The 26249-nt window shown below is 40.2% G+C and overlaps 1 protein-coding gene across 3 annotated transcripts in view; it reads left to right on the forward strand.

Annotated features, from left to right (window-relative positions):
* LOC149251415 (phosphoinositide phosphatase SAC7-like) overlaps positions 1–26249 on the forward strand; it is a 321376-nt gene that overhangs the window by 27609 nt on the left and 267518 nt on the right. For 2 of the 3 annotated variants that reach the window (XM_089459423.1, XM_089459422.1), the window contains 2 exons: positions 22254–22417; positions 22970–23053. In XM_089459423.1, the coding sequence (XP_089315549.1) occupies positions 22273–22417; positions 22970–23053 (229 nt within the window). In that variant the 5' untranslated portion in view covers positions 22254–22272. Of the gene's footprint in view, positions 1–22205; positions 22418–22969; positions 23054–26249 lie in introns of all 3 variants that reach the window. The other variant, XM_089459424.1, reaches the window with a different exon arrangement.

The following is a 26249-nucleotide window of genomic DNA, read 5'->3' on the forward strand; positions in this document are numbered from 1 at the left end:
TGTCCCCAATTTTTGGATTATATTTTGATGTGATTAGGGACATTTCTAGAGCTTATGTTAGCTAGGTCACAGGAGCATAATTACATTATTGGTGGGCTTGGAGGGCTTTGAGGAGTTTTATGGGGGCTAACTGGGATCGCTTGCTCAAGAGACATTGATGGATGAGATGGGTTAGCATTCATCCTTGGGACCAACCATCGATGAAGTGCAAGTAGGTGCTGAGACATCCAACATGGGTCCAAGGCTTTCAGCTGAGAGCCACTAGAGGAGATTTGAGTACTTGAGGGAAGATCTTCTAGCACTGAAGAAGAAGACCCAAGCACTTCGAGGCACCATCATACAACAGATTGGTGAGATTGAGGACCTCAGAGCTATGTGCTGAGTCAATAACCAAGTTGTCTAGTGTTGGAGAGCGGCTAAAGTCCCTAAGAAGGCGACAAGGGAAGCATATGGCGAAGTTTCAACACAACCCCTCTTCAGGAGCACATCGACGGGGCTTACAACACTATTAAACCACCTCTATGCATTGGAAAGAGATAGGCAGAATTTCCTAAACTGATCTTGTGTGTTGATTAGGTAGACAAATCAAGGTGACATGAGTTGAGCTTGGCATAACATTAGCATAGTGGATTTGTTTTGTTTACAGGTGTTCGTGCATTCGATCTCTCTCTTGGGGTTGGATGGTGAGAGATCTTGAGTTGGTACCCGGTGGAGTGGGTTAGATTTCTGGAAATAATTGCAGTCCGGGGTACAAATCACCAGAAGCTTTTGGACATCGGGAGCATTGGAGGCCCAGGGTGGCATTGGGATCTAGGTGGGAATCTTTATCACATATTGGATAAACAAGACGACTATGGCATTGACGAGACAATTGACCCAGTGATCGAGCATACACATTTCTTCATTTCTTCATGGCCAGTCGGTTTATGAGAAGACTTCAGGAGATGTCTTGGCACATTGTTCATGTAGGGGGTTGCAGGATGGTCAACATGCTCTGGTAGGAGTTATTTGGATGGGACGACATTGGTATGCCACTAATCAGGGCATTGTATGGAGACGATGCTCTTCCATTAATGTATTGGGTACAGGAGCCTCCGAGGATCAGTGTAATAGTGACATCACCATTAGCACGTGAGGAGCTATGCCGCCCAAGTTTACCAAGACAGTTTAGGAGATGTGACTCACATCATAGTGAGTTCACTAGCAGAGATAAATACATTGACACATACGAGATACTAGGCGATACAGGTTGGTACGACAACAAGCAATGGTATCCAGTGGTGCACAATACAATGTTATGCAGAGGAATGCAGGGATACATGGCTGTATGCAGTAGCTTATGCTGTTGCACAATAGGGTTTTGCAGGCGTACCATTGAGCTTGGCCTACCTAGGATCAGTGAGGGGACAAATAAGCATTTAAGAGCGTCATGTCTTCAATTGAGATATCAACAAATTAGAGATAGAGAGGAGCATTCACAGGACTACCCTTGGATATCCATATGGACTCTTGATCATACCCTTGGGAATTGACACGCCTATCACTCTCCAGTATTGCTTACTGTTGCAGAGGGTTTGGGTGTCACCCCTTGCGTCATGTCTTCAATTGAGATATCAACAGATTAGAGACAGAGAGGAGCATTGACAGGACTACCCTTGGATATCCATATGGACTCTTGATCATACCCTTGGGAATTGACACACCAATCACTCTCCAATACTGCTTACTGTTGCAGAGGGTTTGGTTGTCACCCCTTGATGATCTCATCATGAACAACAAGACAAAATGTTCACCTAAGACAGTTGGATGAGACACAATGCATCAGGAGAGAGACTTCTTAGTCGAGGCATATGGTCAAGGTGCAAGTTAACAGATGCAGGCTTAGGGGTGGTGTGGTCTACTGCAGAGGCAACATATGTTTTGCCCTTGAGTTCATGCTTAGGGGATGCATGGTACACTTTCAGCAGGACATTCCGAGGCATTATATTAGCATGAGGTACAACAAATGGTAGATATCTCTTACAAGATGGCGTTTAGACTCTAGGCACTATGGGAGTGCATCATAAGGAGACATGACAATAGATTCAATTGTAATACTTCCTACCATTATAATTTTTTTTGTAGCATCATTATAATTGAAATATTGTGTAAAATATATCATCATACTTTATTTATAGCAGCATATTCCTTTATTTTGAATTCACAATTACACATAATAATTTGAATGTATCCACATAACTGGACATACATGCACATAATTGGACATACTTGTGTACTTGCATACTTGGTTTTTCCCATCCGATGATGAACCCTGGATGGCGTTTCGTTTCTTATGTTCTGTTACCAGTGTTTCCGCGATGATGAACCCTGAATGACGTTTCCTGTGTTCTATTACCAGTGTTTCCGTCACCAAACTGACCAATTCCTCCTAGACTATCTAGGATCAACCTCTTCGACTCCCAGAATCGAAAGACTTAAAGAACGAATTCTTTCATCTCTCGTGCCCAAAACTCCAAGAACCATACCCAAGTATCATAAGTCTACAGTTGAATCTTGAGCCCCAAGGCTCAACCCTCAAATTCTCCCAGTGAGTGTCTCACTTCCATAATTTCTCAGTTTCCTTTCTTTCCCCCCGTCTCCCTTTTCTTCACCCCTTAGATTTGGTTATAAAGGGAAGGTTTCTTCCCTCTGAAGAAACCCCCTCACCGCCTCTCCATAAAAATATTTATATTTTAATGTTCAAGTGAGTCATCCGTCTTTTGAATTCTGCCACTGCCATTGCTGCATCTGTACGGCAGCTCCCTCTGCATCCGTGTTGCTGCTGGTCCTTTCTCCCAGCACTACATTCGCATTGCACCTCCTCTCATCATGCTGCATCGTGCTGCCCACTGCTGCACTACAACTCAGTTATTGAGAAGTAAGAATTGATCTCCCAACTGACCTCCTTGTTGGGCTAGAAACACCCACTGATGCTGAAGCTCCCTCTGTCGCTGACAAGTGCTCCCTCTCTCTGACCTCTGCGCTGCTGCAACAACTCCCTGGATCTCGCACCGTTCGCTGTGCCTTCTTGCACTGGTGCAACACTCCTGTGCCTCTGGCATTGCTGCAGCCTGCTAGCTCTGCGTTGTCTCGGGATTCCTGCACTGTAGCTCTCTCTGCAGCTCCATCCGCATCCATCTCTACCCGCTCAACCAATCCTACTACTCCTCGTTGGGGCTTCCGTAGCAAGGTCTAATCCAAGAGGCTGGGTACCTTGAGGATCTTGCCCCTCATCGCCTGTAGTCCATCTGCCTACAGCTCGATGTCTCCCCACTTCCACTCAAGTGGTGCATGTGCACTCATGGCACAATCATCGTCTGTCGAAACTTCCTTCTCTGCCCGTGCTGGCGCTGCCTTAGTCTCGGAAGACCTTCTTCCTTGGGCACTGGGTCGCATAATGACACATCTCCCCACAGTGGAAGCACTTGATCTTGGAGAGATCTTTCTTCTTCCACTTCTCCTACTTTCCCTCAGATGCTAGGGCCACATCCTCCTCCTCCTACTTGATCTTGATCCCTTTGCTACTGCTACCTGTCTTCGATTGCCGTCTGATCTCTTCCTGGCGAAGAGCTGCCCACATCTCGTCCCAAGGTGGGAGAGTCCCTCTGCCTAGGATACTCTGGACAAACACTTCCCAATCTTCTGAGACAACATTCAGGGCTGTCCTCACCATAAGTTCTTGATCGGGTGTCGCTACTATAGCAGTCAACTAGTCTTGGATCTCATTCAGTCCTCCAAGGAAGGTGTCAATCGATTGACCCTTCTTCATCTGATACAACCTCATCTGGGTTGAGAAGCAATAAAAAACGGATAATCGAGCAACATTCTTCTCTGCACAAAAGTATGCTTGTACAGGTTCTTGAGAGCCTCCCACATCCCAACTGCTGTTTCCTTCTCGGCTATATGTGGTACCACATGATCCTTGACCCTGTCATGGATAATGCACTTGGCCCTCGCCATCGCCTCTTCGTACTTGTTGTTGTCATTGGGGTCGACTGGGATAGCTATAACCTTCAAGGCAAAGTTCTTGACACGATTTCTATTAAGCACTGATAAGATTCTGGCCTTCCAGACTGCGAAGTTCGATGCTCCGTCCAGTCTATCCTGGTCTCTTACCCTGTGTAGTGCCATGGCGCTCCTCTACTTCCCTCCTGGAAGTTCTCTGTTCGACTCCTCTGAGTTTCTACTTCTCGTTTGGAAGTTCTTTTCTAAACTCCCTCTGAGTCCTGATTTTCCTCCTGGAAATCCTTCTGCCGCTTGTCGAGATGCCCCCTACTCTGATCATCTTGTGCAACTGCACTGCTGATCCAGGTTCCTCGGCTAGAAACCCTCAATAACAACTCCTCTGGCCCTGCTCTGTCAGGCACTGTTCTGACTACAATACCTCACCAACTCCACTCTGCAATATTTTTGCAACCTTCTAGACTCCAGCAATTGCCTCTCTGTGAACTATGTCAGCCCCTCTCTGCCTCACGTTGGTTTTGCGTCACCCCAGATGGGTGTGCGCCAGCCCTGGGATGCCCTGCGTCAGCAACGCTGGCCTCTTTGAGGCTTTGTGCAGCTCTCGACTTCTTCTGCGTGGCTTTGGCTGGCTCTGCGTCACACTTCCTGGCTTCTGTGCTGCTAGAAACAACTTTTGTCACCTCAGAACAATTGTTTTCTGCTGCTATTGCTCTGCTTGGCTGATGTCTCTTAGTCCTCCTGTGATCTACAATCACCGTCTAATACCATGTTGAAGTTTCTAAGTTTACTTAGTTTAGAAACCCTTCATGCACTTTTTCTGATTTATTCCTACCTACTTGTTATTTTTCTTTAACAAGTTATTTACAAAGTAAACACTGACAATAAACACCAATGCATGCTCAACATATTACAGATCAACAACTAAAAGAAACAAGAACAAACACACCACATGACACCATTATTTTTGGACCAATGTCCCCAGAAAAACCCAATGCGAGAAAACCGGTGCAACTATTTGAGGGTTTTCTTATTAAGCAATATCAGAGTACAATCTGGGTGCCGAAATTGGCCTACCCAACAGAGAATTTCCTTAGCAGCTATACCTCACAATTTGAGAGAAATCTCCTGGTTGAAACCCCGGAAAATCCTTCCGACAGCACCTCAACACAAAAATGCTCTGCAATCCCAACGTCTGCCCAATCTGGACTGCGTCAGCCCCTCTCTATCTCATGTTGGCTCTGCGTCAGCCCCAGGAGGCCTTGCGTCAGCCTCTCGGGCCTCTGCGTCAGACACGCTGGCCTCTTGGGCCTTTGCGCAGCACTTGGCTGCCTCTGCATGAGCCTTTGCTGGCTCTGCGTCACTCTCCTTCGCTGCTACGTTGCTCTCCCGACACAATCTCTGCCTTCTTTGTTTCTTTGTACTCAATGCCCCTTAGCTGCTCTCCCGATCATTGATTCTATCTCTCTTAGCAAACCCTGCTCTAGAGAATAGAATGATCGATCACTCTGTTGTGATCTCCAAGTGACCCTCAAGCCTCTTATACTTTTCCTGTTGATGATTCAACGACTGAGATTAAGTCCCTAATCAACGGCTAAGATTAGATCTGGCTTGATCCATGTCTTTTGGACCACTCTAACACAGATTCATATTAATACTCATTAATATTTGATTTTTCTTAAGTTTAATCTTAGGGACTCCATTAAAATATTAATTATTTTAATATCTCTTGATCTGTTTAGAATTTGCCCAAACCCTTTCTGGGTATTGGAGATCTCATGTGCCCCAACCTCTCCACCAAGTTTCGTGGCTAGAGCACATCTGATGCTATTCCAAATCAACAAGGTTTTGGTCTTTTGGTAACGGGAGCAAATTGAGAAACATCAAGCAAGAAACATCTTCAAACTAATTTCTAGGTATTCTTCTGCATTTTATTTTTTCACTGTTTGGTTAATGATAAATTTAGGGCAAAATTTTGGATTCTAGTATATTTGTTAAGATAAGTTTCATATTCTGGGAACAGTAACTCTCTGAGTAAATTTTAAATCTTGGATATATCTCTTGTAATTTACGATCATACATGGAGCAACAATGTGTGATGGCAATTCTTGAGGACAATTTATTTTGGGGAGGGGAGACTGTAATGTCCCCAATTGTTGGATTATACTGTGATGTGATTAAGGGGTTTTCTGGAGCTTATGTCAACTAGGTCATAGGAGCAGGATTACATTATTGGAGGGCCCAAAGGGTTTTGAGGAGTTTTATGGGGGTTGACTGAGATTGCTTGCCATCTTTCGTCATCAAGATTAGTGCTGCATTGTTTGATCTTGGTTCTGCTGCATTCTGACAATTTTTGTAAAAAGAAGTTATTAACATGCATATTTTCTTTTTAATTACGCTTAAGGTGCCGTTTCAGGATGATTATTTAGAGAAACACCCTAGTGAAATAGCTTGTTGGAACTGGGATGGAAATATCTACAAGACGGGATGATAAAAGGGGCTTTGGGAGGCTGGTGTGATCATGGTGGTAGTTTAAGCAGTTTTTGGATAAAGAAGTGATTTTAATTAGTAATGAAATGTTACTTATTAAATGAAGCATAAAAACTAATATTGAAGCACAAAAAATTGATAGCTTGTAGACTTTAAAGTAAAAATACACTAGGTATTTAAAATAATAATTTATTATATCTATAAAAATGTATATGTGATGAATGTTACAATGAGGACCCACATTTATATATCTAAGCAGGTGTCCTTTCGTGACTAGGCATGTCTTTTAGACATGGATTTGGGAGAGTTGGCCTAATAAATGCATAATAATAGCCACCATGAACACCCTTGCTAAGGACCAAAATACTGTGTAAAGTGTACAAATTACACACCCTCTTGTCTGCATCTGGAGAAAGATAGTTTCCATTCTCTCTATCTAAACCAAACTGTCGTGGAGACTCGTAAGATCATTTATCTTGACCATTGTGTCACGCATGAATTCATACTCGAATCGCTTTAACTGAAATTTTGTGTGACAGACGGGCAGGTGTTGGCTTTTGTCATCCATGGTTCAATGCAAATTTGGTGGAATATGTGACCGCCAAAGGGTCGACCTGTGTCCTTCTGCAGTTGAAAATCATCATGGCAAATTGGGAAAGATGAAGTAATGTTGTTGCTATCACTAATATGTTCGCCTGAAATAGAAAGGGGATGTACCAGAGTTCGAGCAATGGCATGTACAGGTGGATGCATAGGCAACATAAATGGTCGGGGAAATACTGGAAACATTAATGGCTGCAGGGCCAGGTGTCGTTCAGGTGCTTGGTTTATGTGTACTCGACATAATGGACAAATTGGTTGTCTTGCTACCCATTTGAAGATGCATGGCCAATGGTACCTGTGGTCACACCGAAGATCACGTGCGACATCGCCAAACAGATAATTTTCACGACAAATTCTGCAAACATCATTATTGGTATTCCCCTCTGGAAATGTTATGTGGGGTAGCTGCAACAACGAGACGATGGCCTTTTGTAACCACGTGAACGATGGAAGTTGCTCAAGAAAATTTTCATCTAAAGAACTATTATGGTTATGCATCCCCATCTCCCTATTACAAGGAGATAAAAACCTAAAATGTAAATTCCCGCAGGGAGTGCCACTTTCATTTGGAATGGTATACATCTTTTTGTACTCTTTCTCTTCATCTGAAATATCCATTGGTTCTGGCTGAACTGGAGGTGGGTGTAATGGAAACTCCAACTCTAAGGGAGGGCCTATTAGTTTCTCCTTTTTCCTTTGCTCATAATGTTGCTCTTCTTCTAATTCATATTGATCCACTTCATCATGTATTATATCTTCCGGATGTAATCCCCTTTGTTTGCTTCCTCCCTCCTCTGAAGTAGCCCTACCAACACTTTGCTCTGGACTATGCTGAGAAGCATATTTGGGTTGTTCTTCCTTGCTAGAATAACCAAAAACATCATTCATATTCACTGTTGAATGAGTTACATGGTGATCATCACCTTGATCACTTAGTTCTCTAATTGGTTCGGCATCTACTCCTCCTTTACTTTCAACGTCAACTTCATTTGATTTTTCAACATTATAATCTTCGGAATCATTATCTAGATCATTTTCCTTATTATCGATTTCCTTTCGACATTTTTTAACTTTTGCAACTGATTTTTCTAAACGCTGAAATGCTTCTTGAATTTTACTAAATTGCTCAACGCAATCAGGGTATGAACGTAATGGCACATTGTACAGCTAACAACGTTCAAAGACTTGCATCATTATATTGTGTGCCATGGCTCCGATACCACTAAAGCATAAAAACTAATACTGAAGCACAAAAAACTGATAGCTTGTAGACTTTAAAGTAAAAATACACAAGGTATTTAAAAAAATAAATTATTATATATATAAAAATGGAGATGTGATGAATGTTACAATGAGGACCTGCATTTATATATTTAAGTAGGTGTCCTTTCGTGACTAGGCATGTCTTTTAGACATGCCTTTTCACTTAACTTAATGACTATTTAACATAATCAATATTTGATTATTTAATATTTATATTTATTTTATTTATTTAATTGTTATGAATTATATTCATAACATTAAATAAAAAGAGAAAAAGAGTTTTTATCTAATGAGTAAGTAAAAAGGGGGCAAAAGTCACTTGGAGAAAAGGAGGAAAATACACTAAGTGGCTTATAATTAAAATAACAAAAGGGGTTTTCTAGAAGATTGGAGAAGATCTGGAAAAATATTATAAAAGGGGAGAGAAGGCCATTTCTCTAACATTCTAGTTTATGATTATTTCTTGATGATTGAGTGGGGCTCAAGCGAGTCTATATTGAGGGTTTTAGGTGAAGCTCTCTAACTGGTTTTGGTGGACATCCAATTCCATCCTAGTTGGTCCTCAACTAATTTCGGTGGCCTTCGAGTGCCACCCTAGTTGGCTTCCGAGAAAATCATACAGGTTTTCCATTTGTTCTAAAATTGCAGGTAATCTTGGAGCAGCTACTCAGAGGGTCGAATTGCTATTCATTTGGCAGAAATTAATTTGCTGTTACTGGGTTGAGTTATATTTGCCATTGTGTTCATGAGGGTCGGGTTTCCTATTGGAGATCGAATTCATTTGCCGATGGTTGAGATTGATTCACTGGTTTATTTGTCGAAGGTTTGATCCATTGTTGGAAGAATATCCAATTTGTCGAAGCTGAGTAAATTCACTGGAGGCTAAGTTTGTCTTGTGTAGAGGTTGATTTTCTCATCCATTTTCTAGGGTTGAGTTCTTCTTTGGGCCGAGTTATTTGTTTCTTTTTGGAGGGCCGAGTTTGCTATCATTAGGCCAAATATATTTATTGGGGCCGAAATTATATACCGAGTTGAAATTGTTTATTTTGTCGAAGTTTAGTTTGTGTGCCAAAGACAAGGGCTGAATTCATATTCTATAGAGGCCAAAATTATCATTGCATGAGCCAAATTGGATCTGCCAGTTGCGCCGAGTTGCTCTTGTCAAGCTGAGTTTTCATTAGGTTCGTATTATTTATGTGGAGGCTAAATTTCTGAAAATAGGCCAAGTTGTCACCATCCTTTGGATGTCGAGTTCAATCATTCGTTGGGATCATATTAACTGATTTATCTAGGGACTGATTTTACTCAGTTGGAGGCCGAGATTACCATTGGCTGAGCTGAGTTACTCTCTTCTACTAGGCCAAATTGTTTGTGGGACAAGTTGCTTCTCAGTGGGCCAAATTTGTCACTCATTGAATGCCGAATTTGTTGCTGGAGCAACATTCAAGATTATGAAGTAAATTTGTATTGTAAAATCCTCTAGTTAGTTTAATAAAAATCTCTGATTTCCCCTCATATATTTCTATTGTGCAAGATTATTATTTCATCTTCAAAGTGTTTGACAAAATGTTTGTCCTCTATATGTTTGAAGAAATGTATCAAAGAAAAATATAAAATTTGTTGGGTTAAATTAGCATATTTTAGCTTTGGTACATTACAAGGTGAAGAAACTCGCCTTGTAGAGGGGCAAGAATAGAGGACACTAACCTCCCAACTACCTTGTCCCTTGTGAGAAGAGAACTAGTGAGTGTGAGAAGGTAGGGAAAAGCCTTATCTCTTGTTAGAGTTAGGGAGGTGGCCCTTTCCATTAAAAATAAGGGGCACTGTACTTGTCAATAAAGGTGAAGTTGATGACAATGCTAACAAAGGCTAGTGAAGGCAAGATAAGAGGCAAATGGCAACACTAGTGAGAGCTAGTGAAGGATAAGTACCCCTCATTGGGAACAAGAATGAAGCCCCACTTGACAAAAAAGCGGTTGGCACCTTACATGTCGATGGGGGTGAACCTTTCTTCTCTATTTGAATAGAGAAACAAGGGATATAGGCGATCAACACATCTGGGCAAGCTAGTGAACTGAAAACATGAGACAAAACCTTCGTGCTTTACGGCATGAAAATGAGGAGGAAGTAGGAGATGGGAGACATGAGGTGGAAGACATAGAGGAAAAGGAGAAAAATGACTAACAATGCTAGATAAGCTAGCGAAGGGGGAACAAAAGCCCCACTTAACAAAAAAGGGTTTGGCACCTTACATGTCGATGGGGGTGAACCTTTCTTCTCTATTTGAATAGAGAAATGATAGGCGATCAACAAATTTGGGCAAGATAGTGAAGTGAAAGCATGAGACACAACCTTTAGGCTTTACGACATGAAAACGAGGAGGAAGTAGGAAATAGGAGACATGAGGTGGAAGACATAGAGGAAAAGGAGAAAAATGACTAACAATGCTAGATAAGCTAGCAAAGGGGGAACAAAAGATAAATTACTAGACATAGATGGAGGTAATAATGTTAAAGTCAATGGACACCATACAAAAATTGTGGTTTGAAGGATTCTTCAACTAGGGTCAATACCTTGCACAATATATGAGAAGAACGAGATATATGGATAATGATGAATCCTAACTAGTGTGGGGTCTTCTCTTGTTGGGCCTTAGCTTGAGACAATGTCCTAGAGGGGGCTAATTATTGGCTCTAGCGATGAAAGGGGATGTGATGAGAACCACACATAGCATGTGGTGTGAGGTAGGAGAGTAGGAGGGGGTAGGAGACTAGTAGGTGTATATAAGGGCAACGAAAGAACCACTAAAACTTTAAGGTGAATAGGGATCAAACCTAGTAATTGAGAAGCTCAGTTGGCTCCTTGAGGCCTAAAGGGTTTTCCCAAAGTCTATAACCACCTCAAATTTTTAGGTTGAAGCAAGAAGCGGGGAGCGACATTTTCAAAAGCTCCCGGTTTGGGAGTGAATTTTATATAATATATATTTTTATATTTTTTGATGCATATAAGTCAACAAAAGCATGTAGAATGATGGAGACATCGACAATGAAAGGGGATTATCGTAGGGAGATGAGAACACTTAGCACAGTATAAGTGAAATAAGCAAGAGGAACGTGGGAGCATGACAAGGGATGCAGGAGGGTTGAACATGGTCATATATCTAGGTCATACAAGGGACTCAAGGGTGTTAAACCAACACAAATCAGTTGTCATAAGGGCAAGTGGAAGGCCCTTTGTGTCATCCATGAGTAGGTCATGCAATGTTACTTGGGAGCGGGAGCGGGAGCGAAAACGGGAGCGGGAGCGACCATTTTCAAAAGCTCCCGGTTTGGGAGCGAATCCGGGAGCGATTTTTTAAAAATATATATATTTTTTATATTTTTTAATTTTTGATACATATATGTCAACAAAAACATGTAGAATGATGAATTAGACATAAAAAACATAAAAAACAAAGATTGATCATTGAACCATATCACATCAATCATCTAGAAATTATAATCGTCATCAACCATGTCCACAAGTTAGTAAAATACATATTACAACTGCAACATATATTGAGTCTTATAACATCATGATTCATCAAATTCAATCTTAAAGTTTCAACTTCAAGCTTTCAGAATTGAAAATTCAATAACATTTATCATCATTGATCACCAAAGTTGTACTTGTAAGCTAAGTTTAACCATTACAAGAAGTAATATCGAAGATATTTCTAAGTCCTAACTTCTAACTGTTAACATGATATGAAATGTTAAAAATTTATAAAATGAAACATGAATAATGAGATGAAATGAAACAACTTTAGTCTTTCACAAAGCATCATATTCATAATTCACAATCATTACCAATGAGTTATAATTGCCAAGGCCCAACTTCAAACTTCAAATTTTCATTGTCACAGTGATATAATGTTTACAAAAAATATCATTATGATATGAAAGAGTCAAGAGTCAAGAGTCAAGGACTCAAAACTCAACAGTTATGAAAACTAAAGTCTAATAGAAACTAAAAAAGACAAGTAAACTGTAAATCTACATGTGGCCCTTGCCACGAGAGTCTCCAGGAGTATAAGCAGGTCGTGGTGGTCTTCTAGGAGTCTCCCGCACAGACCGACGACCAGAACTAGAACCTCCACGCGAGGGTGTAGATGGAGGTGGCGACAACAAAGGAACAAGACTCGGACCTCGAGCACTGCTACTGGGTGGTGGAGGTGGAGGTGGAGGTGGCATGGCTGCTGCAGCTGCTTCATTTTCATCCCTTACAAGTTCCTCTTCTAGTTCTTCAATATGTACAATGCCATCCTCCAAATTGTCATCCTCTGGGTGATTGTCCCAAATTTTATATGTGGGATCCTCATTAGCCCGATCACAGTAATGACTCAACAACCTCAAGTTGTAGGGCACATAAACCAAGCTTTCTGCTCGGTTTTCATTGAGTCTGTTTCTTTTCACATTATGTATATAGCTGTAGGTGCTCCAACACCTCTCTGCAGAAGAAGAATTTACAACCTGTGAAAGAACTTTTTTTGCCAATTTTGGCAAAAGTCCGTGGCCGCCATATGTTTCCCACCATGTGAGAGATTCAAATTTATCTTTGTCGTCCATTGCATGGAAGTTACCATACAAACTAGTGCCACTGAAGTATCTGCCTATTTCAAGGCGCACAGCTGCACATTCCTCCTTGTCAGGTACCAACTTTTCTAATGCTTCCAAATATCCTTTAGTTACCTCTGGATCTAAATGGGGTTTGGTCCTAACCCCACCCCCTGCTGCAGGTTGGCCCAACCAAGATGTAGAGTAGTATTTTGGTGTAAGGATATACGCCAAGCAATGTAGTGGAAGGTTAAGCCTATTCCACCGTTCACACACACAATCATGAATCAGTTCGTACAAGTTGGGATCTCTATTATGAACAATGTTTTTTATTTCCCCCAACATGGTATCCATTTGCTCATACACCTCGCCAATCACTGGTTTGTCTGTATCTGCAAACCGAATCATGTGATAAATTGGCTTGGTGAAATCCAATACCTGCCTCACACTTGTCCAAAATTGCCCATCAAGAGTGGCCTCCTCCACCATTTCAAAACCTGCCATGTCAGCTACATTTGTAGCCCTTTCCTTTAACACCTGCCAATGTGGACTTGATACCATGCTAGCTAATGCCTCTCTTACCTTCAAAAGGCGCCTAAAGGTGAGGTAATAGCTACCAAATCTAGTCTTCGCAATCTTCAGCAACTCCAATCTCGAGTGACTGCGGAAAAGGCCATGGGTATTGCTATGATTTGTAATAAATTTTATCATTTGTTTGCCTTTCTTGTACAAATCACCAATCCATTGGTATTGTTCATTTTTGTTTTTGACAATATCATGCAACAGAAGGTTCAATGTGTGAACCAAACATTCAGACCAAAATATGTTGGGGTATTTATCCTCAATAATTGCTCCCGCTGCCTTACAATTAGGAGCATTATCAGTGATGACTTGGATGACATTGTATGGGCCAATACGCTCAATTGTTTCAAGTAATGCTTCTGTAATGTTGATGGCGGTCTTGAACTTGTCTGAGTAATCATGTGCAGCTAGAAAGATGGGACCACTAACAGACACAACAAGAACACTTATCAATGGCTTGCCTTTTACATTTGTCCATCCATCAGATACAATGGACACCCCATGGTCAGTCCAAGAACTTTCATTTTATTCAAAGAATGTGATATTTTTGCTTTTTCATGATCAATGCCAACAGTTCTTGCCTTGTCATACCGAGGGCTCTTGTATCCTTTAGGGGCATCATTTATGGCAGAAACCATTTCGTGCCAATAAGGTGAGCGAAGAACATTGAATGGTATCCCACATGCATAGAGAAACGTGTAAACTTTTGAATCCACATCATTCCTACACCCCTCATCAAGGAAATCTGATATGGTTCTACGCCTTAAAGATGATGACCCTATGCCTCCATGTCCATATCCACTGCCTTGGGAGGATGCTGAAGGAGTTCTTTGTGATTGTGAGCTTGGTTCAAAGAAACCCCTTGATTTTTTTGTTCTGTATTGGGCTTCCTCCTCTTCCCTTATGTATTTGGCTCTCTCTGCTGCTGACACCGCTGTACAAGTTTTGATTCCTATTTGTTTCTCTCCATGCCATGGCCTTTTCCCGCAGAGGTGTCTTCTAGCACGGGTGTATGAACCTGTGTAATCAGTGTTGCAATGGGGGCAATGAAATTTAGTGGTTCCACCCTCTCTCCTTGTTTCAGCCCTGTTAACATATTTCCACAATGGAGTTTGGTCTTGTTTAGTTTTTTGAGGGTCATGTTCACCCTCCTCCAACTCCTCCTCACCGGGGTTTTCACCCATTTGACTTTCTCCGGCTTCTTCATCCCCCTCTTCAGTTTGAGGCTGGCCCCTCCGTTTCCTACTCTCCAGCACCATAATAACCATAAAAGGGACCAGGAAGAGGAAAATGCCAAGAAATATAGCCAGGTCCATGGTGTTTGATGTTTGTAGGGTTTTGATTCTTGAATCTGCAAATTAATTTAATTTATTGGGATTAATTAATTTAATTTATTAATTTAATTTAAATACATGATTTTTAAACTCAATAAGATAAATTAAATTAACTAAATTACTACCTAACCAGCTAAACTAACTAAAGTACTAAGTTACTTACCTCTGCAGGCTTGCTCCTCTCTCCTTGGCACTTGCTCCTCGCTCCTTTGCTCTTGCTCCAGCTCCAAACTCAAGCTCAATGAAGTAACAATGAATATTTTTTTGGCCCATTGGCCTTTTAAAACCTTTTTTTTTTTTTTTTTTTTTTTTTTTTTTTTTTTTTTGGGTCCGCGGAATTTTTTTCCGCCGACGCGAATCGCTCCCGGAGCGATTTTTTAAAAATCGCTCGGAGCGATCGCTCCCTAAGTCGATTCCGAATAGACCAGGGAGCGCAAATTTTTTTGAGGGAGCGCGCTCTCGAAAATCGCTTCCGTCCGGGAGCGATTTTGGGAGCGCGCTCCCGCCCGGAGCGCGATTCGGGAGCGGTTTCGAGGGGGGGGGGGCGCTCCCCCGCAACATAGAGGTCATGTATGGAAAATGCACTACAGGTACTCCTCAACCCATATTTGAAGGGGTATGGCCGAATGCTGCAAAGCATGAGATCCATATGCTATGGTTGAAACCACTAAATACCACCCTTTAATAGCCCAAATTAATCTCTTGCAGGCAAGTTGATTGCTTAGGTGTATTTAGGCAAATTCTGCTTTCAAAAATGGAGGATATGATAATCCAATGATGCACCAACAAAGGTCCAAGCATCTGAAGATGGTGAGTAACTGAAAATAAATCATATTTTATTTTCTAATATTGTTATCATCTTTGTAAATGTTTTAGTTTTTCAATTACATGGAGAAGGAGATAATTGAAAAGTAGTATTTTCGTGTTAAGGAAAGGTGTTGGCGTTTTTGGCGCCATTGGCGGGGATTTTTTATTCTCGGCGTTTCAACGACATTCACCTTTCATCTTTCTATCATTCGTTTTAGCCGGCAATTTTTGGCGCCGCTGCCGAGGATATTTTATTCTCGGCGCTTCAACGACATTTCGTCATCATCCTTCTCATTTCTCATCTTTTCATTTGAACCGGCAACGACAACATTTTTTGGCGCCGTTGCCGGGGATAGAGTTTTTCTGTCCTTGGTCCTCACGACATTCATTGTTTTAATCATCTCATCTTTTCCGCCATTCATTAGCCTGTCAAGCGGCACAACATTTCCTGGCGTCATTTGATCTTTTCATCGCCCTATCTTTCGTCATCTTGTTAATCGTTTCATCTGCACCTTTAGCACCTGGACTTCTCGGTTCGTTTCTTGTTTGAGTGGCGATTCCATTTCTTTTCATTTATTTTTCTCAGACAAGAAACCCTTCCTTATATCCGATTTTTTGTTGCCTTTTGGATCCTAGAGTTAGATTCATGTTCAAGTGGGGACTCCACTTCTTTCATTTCTACAAGAATTTCTACTCGAAGCTCGCCTCTTGTGGATCTCTTGGAGGTCTCTCTCTATCATCCATTTGGCCCCTCATTATTCATCATGGATTACTCGTTTACCCCGTGTCATTTTACTGATCTTCTCCATGATATTTCGGAAATCGCCATTCATAAATTGTCTTTGTTCTCGGGTGGTGATTTAGTCGCTGTTAGAAAGCATCTATGCAGGTTTTCTCGTATAATGCTCATATATTGTAATTCTCCCTAGTATGATCATGAAGATGTCAAAATGCGTTTATTTGCCTTTTATTTAGAGGGTGATGCTTTGAATTGGTTTAATAATTGTCTTGAAGATTCTTTCACTTCTTTACAAGACATCGTTCATGCTTTTAAAGATAGATATTGTTATCAAGATAGCTCGCCTTGTGCCCCTAAAATTATGCAACAGAATGAAAGGGATCTGGTGAAGGATCCAATTGTCGATGAAAGATTTCAAGGCAATTCTCCATATTAGAGTGTGCCATCCACTTGCACCGTTACAGATCAAATTCATGACAATGGGAAGATAGGGACAAATTGTCAAATCAGTGTCGACAATGAAAGGGAAAATCAGAAGCAAATTATAGAAGAACTAATGCGGCTGGTAAAAAATATGGAGATTAATCAAGAAAAAATTGTAACTGATTACGTCAATGATATGAGAACTTTATACACCCACCTGGAAAAACGAGATAAGGAGATGGAAACCATGAAAGCTAATCATGATAGGGAAATTAATTCTATGCAAAACAAGTTATTAACCATGGATGAAGAAATGACTATCATGACATTTGATTATAATAATCAGTTGGGTACCATGCAAGCAAATCATAAGAAAGAGATAAACTCTATGCAACATTGCTTGATGACCATAAAGGAAAAGAATGATAAAGTAATAAAAGATATGGAGGCTAGTCAAATATATCTTTAGAATAAGTTATTAAGCATGGAGGAAGACCATGCCAGGGAAATCAATGCTATGAAGGTTGAACACTCTAGCTAGGTGGATGCCATTACAATACAGGTACAGAAATTTCAACAGCGGTCAGAGGATGAAGGAAACAAGGAGATGTCAATAGATCAGAAGCCTCCTTATCTGCTGCAACAAGCTCCATCTTATTATGAGGAGGTCATTTGTTCCACTGAAAAATGATTAGTTGAAGGTGACTCGGATAAATTAAAAATGATAAAGATCAGATGCAAAATGAAGAAAGACATGTCACACATATTTTACATACTTCATTTGAGAGTTTTGAAGCAGAATGTTCCACAAAGAAAAAACATAAGAGAAAGAGAACGAGAAACCGATTTGATGCATCAGATAGCCGTAAGCAGTTTGATTTTTGAATAGGAAAAAGTCCTACGTTATGCAGAATTGGACATGGCACATCCGAGAAGCAGTCGACAAATTTGCTTGAAAGCAGGCAAATGCTCAGTATACACTATATTGAATGCATCTTGATGCCATGGGGCATCCTCTGTATTTCTAACCCTACTCCTTGTCTTTTCAGCATTTCCTTTCTGTTTTAGGATTAGATTTACTTTTCATGTTGTTAGACTAGTTAATAAATGAAGAGCTTATATCTTTCCTGTGCTTAATGTTATATGATGATTTTTGGATGGACGCTACTTATGTTTTGTTGTGTGTTGCTTGGATGCAGATTTTGGATTCTCACATTCTTGCAGTGCAGCGACGTGTCCCCAAGTAGAGCCAGATGTTGACCACTACGTGTCAACGACCTATAGCAGCGCACCCCTTTTTTCGCAAAAGGGATAGCGCTTGATCGACGTGTCCGTGCCATTCGACTATCATCATCAGCGTAATCATGTTATATTGTAAACCGAGTCTGCATGTGTAAATTGTAAATAATCTCAACAGATTTGTGTCAAGTATGTAATTGCCTTGGTAAACCTAATTTTCTAGTGATGATCTACGTTCCGGAAGGCTTTTTGTCTCACCAATCCATGATTGGCAAAATTTTCCTTCAGCCTAACCCCAAATCCGGAATGGATTTTTTCACTAGAATCTTAGGGGAGTCCTAGTGTCCTAGATCGAGTCTATGTAAAATTGATTTGGGAATAATCCTAACCATTTGGTTAGGTTATTTTATTACATATTGCTTGATCTGCGAGATTATATTTGTGTCGCAAAACTGGGTAGTTTGTGAGGGTCTATGTCAAATGGGTTTTCCCCCTTGAGATGTAAAAATGTGAAAATCATGATGTAAAGTGTCTTGAGGGTTAGAAAATATTTTATCCTCTCATAGGTCCTAGGTCCTATTTAAATTTAAATTTTCCAAAGGTAAAATTCGTGGATCCTTAAAAAAAAATTTAAATCTTAACTGGTCCAGGGACTAAGATTATTTGATTATTTTGCTAAATATTATGTCTTAGGTCCCTGGGGTTGAGTAAAAGTCAAAGTTTTGAGGAAATAAATGCAAAATTTTAATTTTTTGAATTTATTAAATATATTTAATTGAAAAATTTGAAATTTCCTCAATTAAAATTTCGACGGATGAGATTAAAAGAAATTTTGATGTTCATCGACGGTCGAGATCACTTTGACAAGGATCACTCAAACTAGCCGTTTGGAAACTTTTCTTTAAATAGGGGGTCAGTTGTCATTTGAGATCATTCGACCTTTGAGTCGTGTGTTAAGGAAAGCTTTCTTGTAATCGTTTTTTTTATGTGCAATAAAGAAAGACTTTGGGGTTAATCTCTGCTGTTGTTACTTTGCGGGAAATGCTGTAAGATGTTTTATTTTCTTGCATAGATTTACTTTCAGCTATTGATGTTAGCGTATTGAAGATTGATTTGAACACAAATATCTTGTTTAATCACTAGGGTTTCAATGATAGTTTAATTTCTGAATATAATGGCAAGTATCTCCATTAGATTTGAATTTCGTTGTCGTTTTCTCCCTCTATGTTAATGGTTGAATTAAGTTTTGCAGGAAATCCTTGATTTTGAGATCACCGGGCGATTGGGGAAGTCTTCAGTTGGACCAACCAACTCCCGAATATCATTTTCTGAAGAGCCCAGTTGATTTTGATCTTGGGCTTATCATTAGAGCTTCCGTTGTGGATGCATGAAGGGTTTTCTGAAGCACCTTATCTTAAATTCAAAATATTAAAAAACATATGTGGGGCATAACGACAAGTCTGGCTGCTTAGAGCCTTTAACTTGTGAATACTGTAATTATTTAGTTGGTTTTTTGGTTTTTTTGTTTCATCCTTGCATATTTTGTTTCTGGGTGTCTTGTTTTGCCATCACAGGTTGCAGATCTATTTTTTTTTTGTTTGAAGCCAGATTTAGGCCCTGGAGGGTAAGATTGGCCTTAGGATCAACTCTTGCGGGTTTTCTGAAAAATTTCGAGGGTTTGATCAGCTCTTGCGAGGGTTTCTGAAAAACTTCGAGGGTTTTTGCAGGCTATTTGCTATTGCCCAGGGTTTCATTGTATTACAAGAAAATTTTGAATTTTTTTTAAAGCAAGCTGTGCTGTGCATGCTGCCCTTTGCCTTGCATTGCTTCGTAGCACACTCCACGCAGTTTCTCCTTCACGCCAGACCTGCAAACAAATTGTTGTCTTTGAGCTCCATCCCCATCCGTTGTCCCTTGCTGTGTCTCTTTCATCACCCCACACTCCTCATTCCTCTGCCAGCCAGATCTCTCTCAAACCTCAGTCTTCACGTTGCCAGAACTTTGATCCTGCCACCATTCGCTGCCCAGCGCCTGCGGCTCCAACGCCAACAAACCATTCCTCCCAACGCGCTGTCATTCCTCACCCTTCACGTCGCCATTTTCCTGCAACATCCATCACTTCTCCTCTACACGCAGCAATAGTCGCCCTCCTTTCACCCTTCTTGTCATGCATCGCTGCCATTGCTTCCTCATGATCTCTGCGTGTTGATTAAACTCTTGCTGCTTGACATCGAGCTCCCTAACGCTCAGCTTCTCGGTTCCCTCTCTCGGTTTCATCGAGCCCTTGGTCTTCCCTCTCTGCCTGCGTCAAGCTCCCTCATTCCTGCGTCCCTCCATCCTCCATGCACATTAACCCTGCGTTTTCAACTCTCCAAGGTTCTGTGGATCCTCTCGTCCTCCAGCCAGCTAGCACCGTTCTTCCCCTTGGCTTCCTCATCTCTGCCCCGCAGTTCTACCTGCGACTTGCCTTCCGCTGCCATCGTATCCTTCAGGTTTCACGTTGCCCATTGCTCAGCGCCTACTTCGCTGCTGTTGCCGCTTCCTTTGCCTCCGTCGATCCTTCCAACTTGCAAAAAAGCGTGCCCTCCTCCGTCTGCTCTTTCGTGGCTCCCTCGCCGGTTCGATTCACCATTTACAATCTGCGTGAGACTCTTCCCTCCGCTGTCAACCTGCACAACAAATGTTATACATTCGGTTCTTTTAGAGTTTCATTTTTTTAGGCTAGGTTTTATATATTTTCCTTCTTAGTTTACGTTTAATTAAAGTCTAAGTTTTAGTTTAAATAATTTTTTTTGATTTTATGTGTATATTTACTAGTTTTAATAAAAATAAAAAAACAAAAATAAAAAAAATCGATTTTTTTTTTAAGTTCAATTTTTTTTAGATTTAGTTTCATTTTGTTTAATAGAAAATAGAAAAAAATAAAAATAAAGAAGGGTCCCAAAAACATTTTTAGCCATTTGGATGTGTATGGTTGTTAAAAAAATAAAAAAAATCTTCCAAAACGATTTCCTAAGATTGTGAGCTTTGAAAGAAAAGGTTTTCATGGTATTAATATTCGTCATTTTTCTATAGTTAAATGTGCTTAAATTCTATATTTGAGGATTAACTATTTGAAAATAGTAAATTTCCTAGATTTTGGATTTCTAAGCATAATCATTTAAATTCTAGGTTCTAAACTAGTTAGCCTTTAACTTTCGTGGTTGATTAATGTATCTATATTTATTGAAATTTAATTGCTAAGGCATTGTGCATCTGATCATCATTGCTTGAATCATTTAATGTTCATTACATGCTAGATACTTTGCAAATATTTTCAGGCAACTGCTAAAGAAATTTTATGTCTCTGTTTCCTAAGCAGTAGCAGCAAACCAATTACTTGGTGCGAGATCATTAACTCCATAAGGCACTGGTATTAATCATCTAAAATTTAATCTAAATCTTGCTAAACCTTAAATCAAGTATTCGGTTGTTTCGCTGTGTCTCCCAAACTGGCTGATTCCCAGCTGTTTCTCCTTTATCCCATAGGGTCTACCCCTCTTAGCCTGCATCAGGGAGACGGCTTAAACGGAGAGATCGGGGATCAGGGTGACAGACCCTAGTCTGAGCGTTGTCACGGTGCTTGGACACTCTGTGCGACAACAGGCGTATTAAGTATTAATACTCTAGTGTTAGAGCGATGAGTCCAAGTTTAATAAAGTGTCTTTAATATTTAATAAAAGTCAGATGAAGCTAAGTGACCATTATAGAGTAGCATGTCATTGATATGAAGTACTTAGGTCAAGTACGTAGCACAAACAACTAATGAAAGAAATGTAAGGTGTTCCTACCTGAATATTGAAATGATTCCTTCTGAATAATATATTATTTTCACATCTCCTTTGTATTTGTGTCCATTTATGGAACTTGGTATGGGTGTACTGAAACCATTCCTCCAAAAAAAGAAGGGTGTTTTATATGTGTTATTTCTTATTTAACTATAAGATATTTATAAGAGGTACATGCTTGTTTTCTACCACCCTATTATAACTATCAAATCTTTTATGTGCGGTGAAATGTGATTCATTCCTGTTCCGTGCCCTCTGAAAATGCTGTAAACATTAATTTGTTTTCTTGTTTTATACTTTTCAGCCTTTCAAAATCTGACCAGTTTTCTTGTTATATGCCCTATTCTCAAAGCACATGCATTTAACAAGAGATGGAGCATAGTAGCTCTGAGTATGGTCTTTGCAATCGAATGCGTTTATGGGAATTTCCAGATCAGTATATCATTGAACCTGCAGATGGTGGACATCATCAGCTTTTATCTATTAGTCGGGTGGATGGAGCATTGCAATCAATTGGTGAGTGATTTCTTTTGCTTATATTGTCCATACTTGTGATTGTTTGCATGCATTAGCTCAGAAACTCTGGTTCTAACTTCTAGTCATGCATGTTGAATAACTATGGTGGGGTAATGTTTTTGGCAGATATAGAATGAGAGGACGGAAATAACAAATGATTGTTACATCATCTCTTTGCTCTAATTTTTCTATCAGGATTCATATTAGGAATATTGTTTAACATCATCCGTTCTTGTTTTAGTATCATCATTGCATAACTGTAGGGTAAGGTTCAGAGCCCAGATATTGTCACAGAATGAACGCAATTTCTATGATACTTTAACGTCATGCCTCATGAGTGATATTATATGACTAAGGGATTTCCCATTATTGAACTAGAGATGAATGTTAGATGAGAAGAGATTAAATCAAGTTTCATCACCCTTATGAAATGAGCTAGCAGATATAATAGGTCAATGTGGCACATATCCCTGGTTATTTCTTATTTTATTAACTAATTTAAGCTTTAAATAATGAACTGAATTTTAATTGCTTAATACTGTGAGTATGCAGGAGAAATGCCCTTCATTCATTCCAGTCAAGTTCCTAAAATGCAGACGATTTTTGGGCTGGTTGGAATTATTAAACTTTTTGCAGGCAAGTACCCCTACAATTATGAGAGAGAGAGAGAGAGAGAGAGATACTTACATTACAAATTTGTGGCATATAATCAAGGAAGTGCATGAATCATCTCTATTCAAAAGTTATAATATATTGCATATAATCCAGGGAGTGCATGAATCATCTCCATTCAAAAGTCACAAGTGCACAAATCATCTCCATTCGAAAGCTATAAATGCATGGATCATCTGCACCCAAAAAGTTATAATATGTTGCATACAATCAAGGGACTGTATAACCTATCTCTGATGTTATACAACACATAAATACTAATTATTAAATAGATGATAGATGGCATTTAAAGAGCGTCTATGCCTGCATGTTGATGAATGCAAATGATTCCGATTTTTGATAAGGACTTCCACTTAGTTGGAGAGTGTTTAATTGGTCCCAAGTTCCAATTGTTACCATCTCTTCCAAATTAGCGAACCCATGCAATTCTGGGCATTTACTGGTGTTCCCTCTGCCTTGTAAATAAATTTCCAGGTTATGTTCATGGGAACGACCATATGTATGCAGAATACTGTCTACCTTATTTGTTTTCTGTTTCAATGGAATGGCGTGTAGAAATGGGAATGGGATATTATGCTTGCTGAACAGGCTTAGTCATAAGTCCCAAAAATTGCTTTTTGACAGTCTTGCATATAAGCTTTTTGTTGTTTTTGTCTCATCGCCTAGCTAAATTTTGATTTGGGATGAAATGCCAATGCCTTTTTGTTTCATGTAAAATCTTTTTGACATGTGATGTTTACGGTCAAGGGCATAGTCTGAAAATGCTTTTTATTACTAAAATATATGAAAAAACCATTATAGCCCTCACATTGATATGTCATGTTAGTATTTGAGTCATAGTGTTCACGGTGTTCACAACAAGGAGGCATGTCATAGTATTCAGATTGTTCACAACAAGTGTAGAAAATTATGATCTGCACCCTTAGCTCAGTACGCAAGTTTGCATGTGTTGTTTAGGCCCAACCTACTTGTTTTGTCATGCTGATATAAATTTCAGAATGCATTAAGTGTAAACATTCAAAGAGTACTACTATTTTTCACTTTTCCTATCAGCTGAAATTAATACAAAATTTAGGCAAGCAATCAAGCATGTGAGACACTAGTTTTTGGTCAAGATGACCCCGGAAAAACACCACAGCCTCTTGGGGAAAACTGGTCTTCAAAGGAGGATTTTATTGCTTGAGAAAATTAGTTTAAGTACATAAATAAATCACAGTACTTATCTCCCTTAGCAGCTGAAGCATTAAATGCAAATTTGGAAATTTGTGCCCACTGATAATTTTCAGATTTTCACAAAATACATGCCCAGAAATTTTCTGCACTTTCCCACAGCTCAGCTCCTTGGTTTTTGTGCCCAGAAATTTGCCTCGAACTCTGTGCCAAAACAGTCTTGATTTCAGTGCTGAAGGATGACTGTTCTGCCTCGATTGTCATGGCAGACAGTCGCTGAAAATCACCTCAAAATTTGCACTGACTGTGGGTGACTGTCCTGAAATTTGTGCCTTGAATTTCAGGCCAGATCTGAGCTCCTTCCTCGAAATTTGTGCTCAGACCCTCCTCGAAAAATGTGCCCAGCTCCTTGATTTCTGTGCTGCCGTCCCTCGAAATTCATGCAGCCTTCCTCGATTTCGAGCCTCTCTCCTTGAAAATCATGCTGAAGATACTACTGCCTCCTAGAAATTCGAGCCCTCTTCTTGCTGCAAATTCTCCTTGAAGTTCTCCTCTCCTCTTCTCCTCATGTTCTCTCAAGTGTGAAGTGAAGAATGGGCCTCCCTTTTCTCCTTTTGTCTCTTAGAAAATATTGAATTCCTTAACCTAGGATCCAATGGATGAGATTTAATCTCCAAATTTCATGATATGTGGTTGAGATCAATTCTCCCAAATGACCCCCCTCACACATTCGCCCTGTTACCGTTCAGTCTAGCAGGGGACCTAAGGGGAATCCCTAAAGGGCAGATGCTAGGCCAAGGGCAACAAATGGAGTCTTAGCCCACTGTCACCTCAGCGAAGGCTCCCTTCTATTTACAAACTTTCACCGATGGGAGGAGACCTGATATATATGGAGTTACTATTGAATGATATGTCAATGGATATGAGTGACCTAGACCCTTTCCAAGCATGTTTTGGAGGATGGAGTTTGCTTGCTTTCTAAGCAAGGTACTATGTGCTGCTAGGGAAAGGAAGAGGATTTTGGGTGGTAGGTGTATGAGAATAGGCTTTCAAAGGAGTTCCCCACACCCTAAATCCTTGTTAAAGTTGGTATCCTAGATGGTTCTTGAAGAATGGTGCTATGAAGGAGTGGGACCACACGAGGCCAAGTGGATCCTGTCTAGGGTATGGGGAAGGTATGGAATAATCAATGATTTTCTTACCCTAGACAAGGTGGGAAGGATCAAAGAAAGTATTTCACTCAATGATGTTGCTTTGACCTTGGAAGTACTAGCCTTTGGGATGGCAGGACAAGTTTTGGTCTTGTAGCTTTGGCTTGGCTTTTCTCCCAACTCTACTGTCGGAATGTCTTCAAATTTGGAGGAGGGCTAGAGGAAATGTCAGCTTGGAGGAGGGCTAGCGTAAAGGCCAGCACAGGAGATTGTAGGAGTTCGAATTTTTTAGTGGCTAACTTATTGGGAAATTGATGCCCTAAGCACCCCAATGTGGCTAGACTTGGGAGAAGGTGAAATAATAAGTGTTTTGGTGAACACCCTTGGCAGATCAGTGCCTTAATCCTTGGGTGAATGGAGTCTATGTTGATTATTTGTAAGATTTCTTGGTTCCCAGTAAAGGAGGCCTCAAAAACCCCTCTAGGTCAAGTGAAAGCAATCTTGTAGCTTTTATACTTCAAATGTACAAGAGGAATGGCTTATCAAGGTTAGATTTACCCCTAGGAGATTTCACTCACAATACATTGGCCAATACATGGAGAGAACGCTATAATAGAGACAATCGCACAATATTAAGCAATAATTTGCATGCAACAATTAGCCTTAAAACAACAAAAATCCCATCCAACATATGTGACAAAAGTAACGAGAATAACATCAAAAAATTGTACTTACATGCAGTAGAGTATATCCGACCATTCACAAATGGCAATAGAGAAGCTCGAAGAGAAGATAGACCAATAACCATACATCAAAATTCATCCATAAAAGCTCTAATT

Source organism: Pinus tabuliformis, chromosome 7 (genome assembly GCF_031772625.1).
Source record: "Pinus tabuliformis cultivar Carrire ecotype Pingquan chromosome 7, CPIR1, whole genome shotgun sequence".
NCBI classification, from domain to species: Eukaryota; Viridiplantae; Streptophyta; class Pinopsida; order Pinales; family Pinaceae; genus Pinus; species Pinus tabuliformis.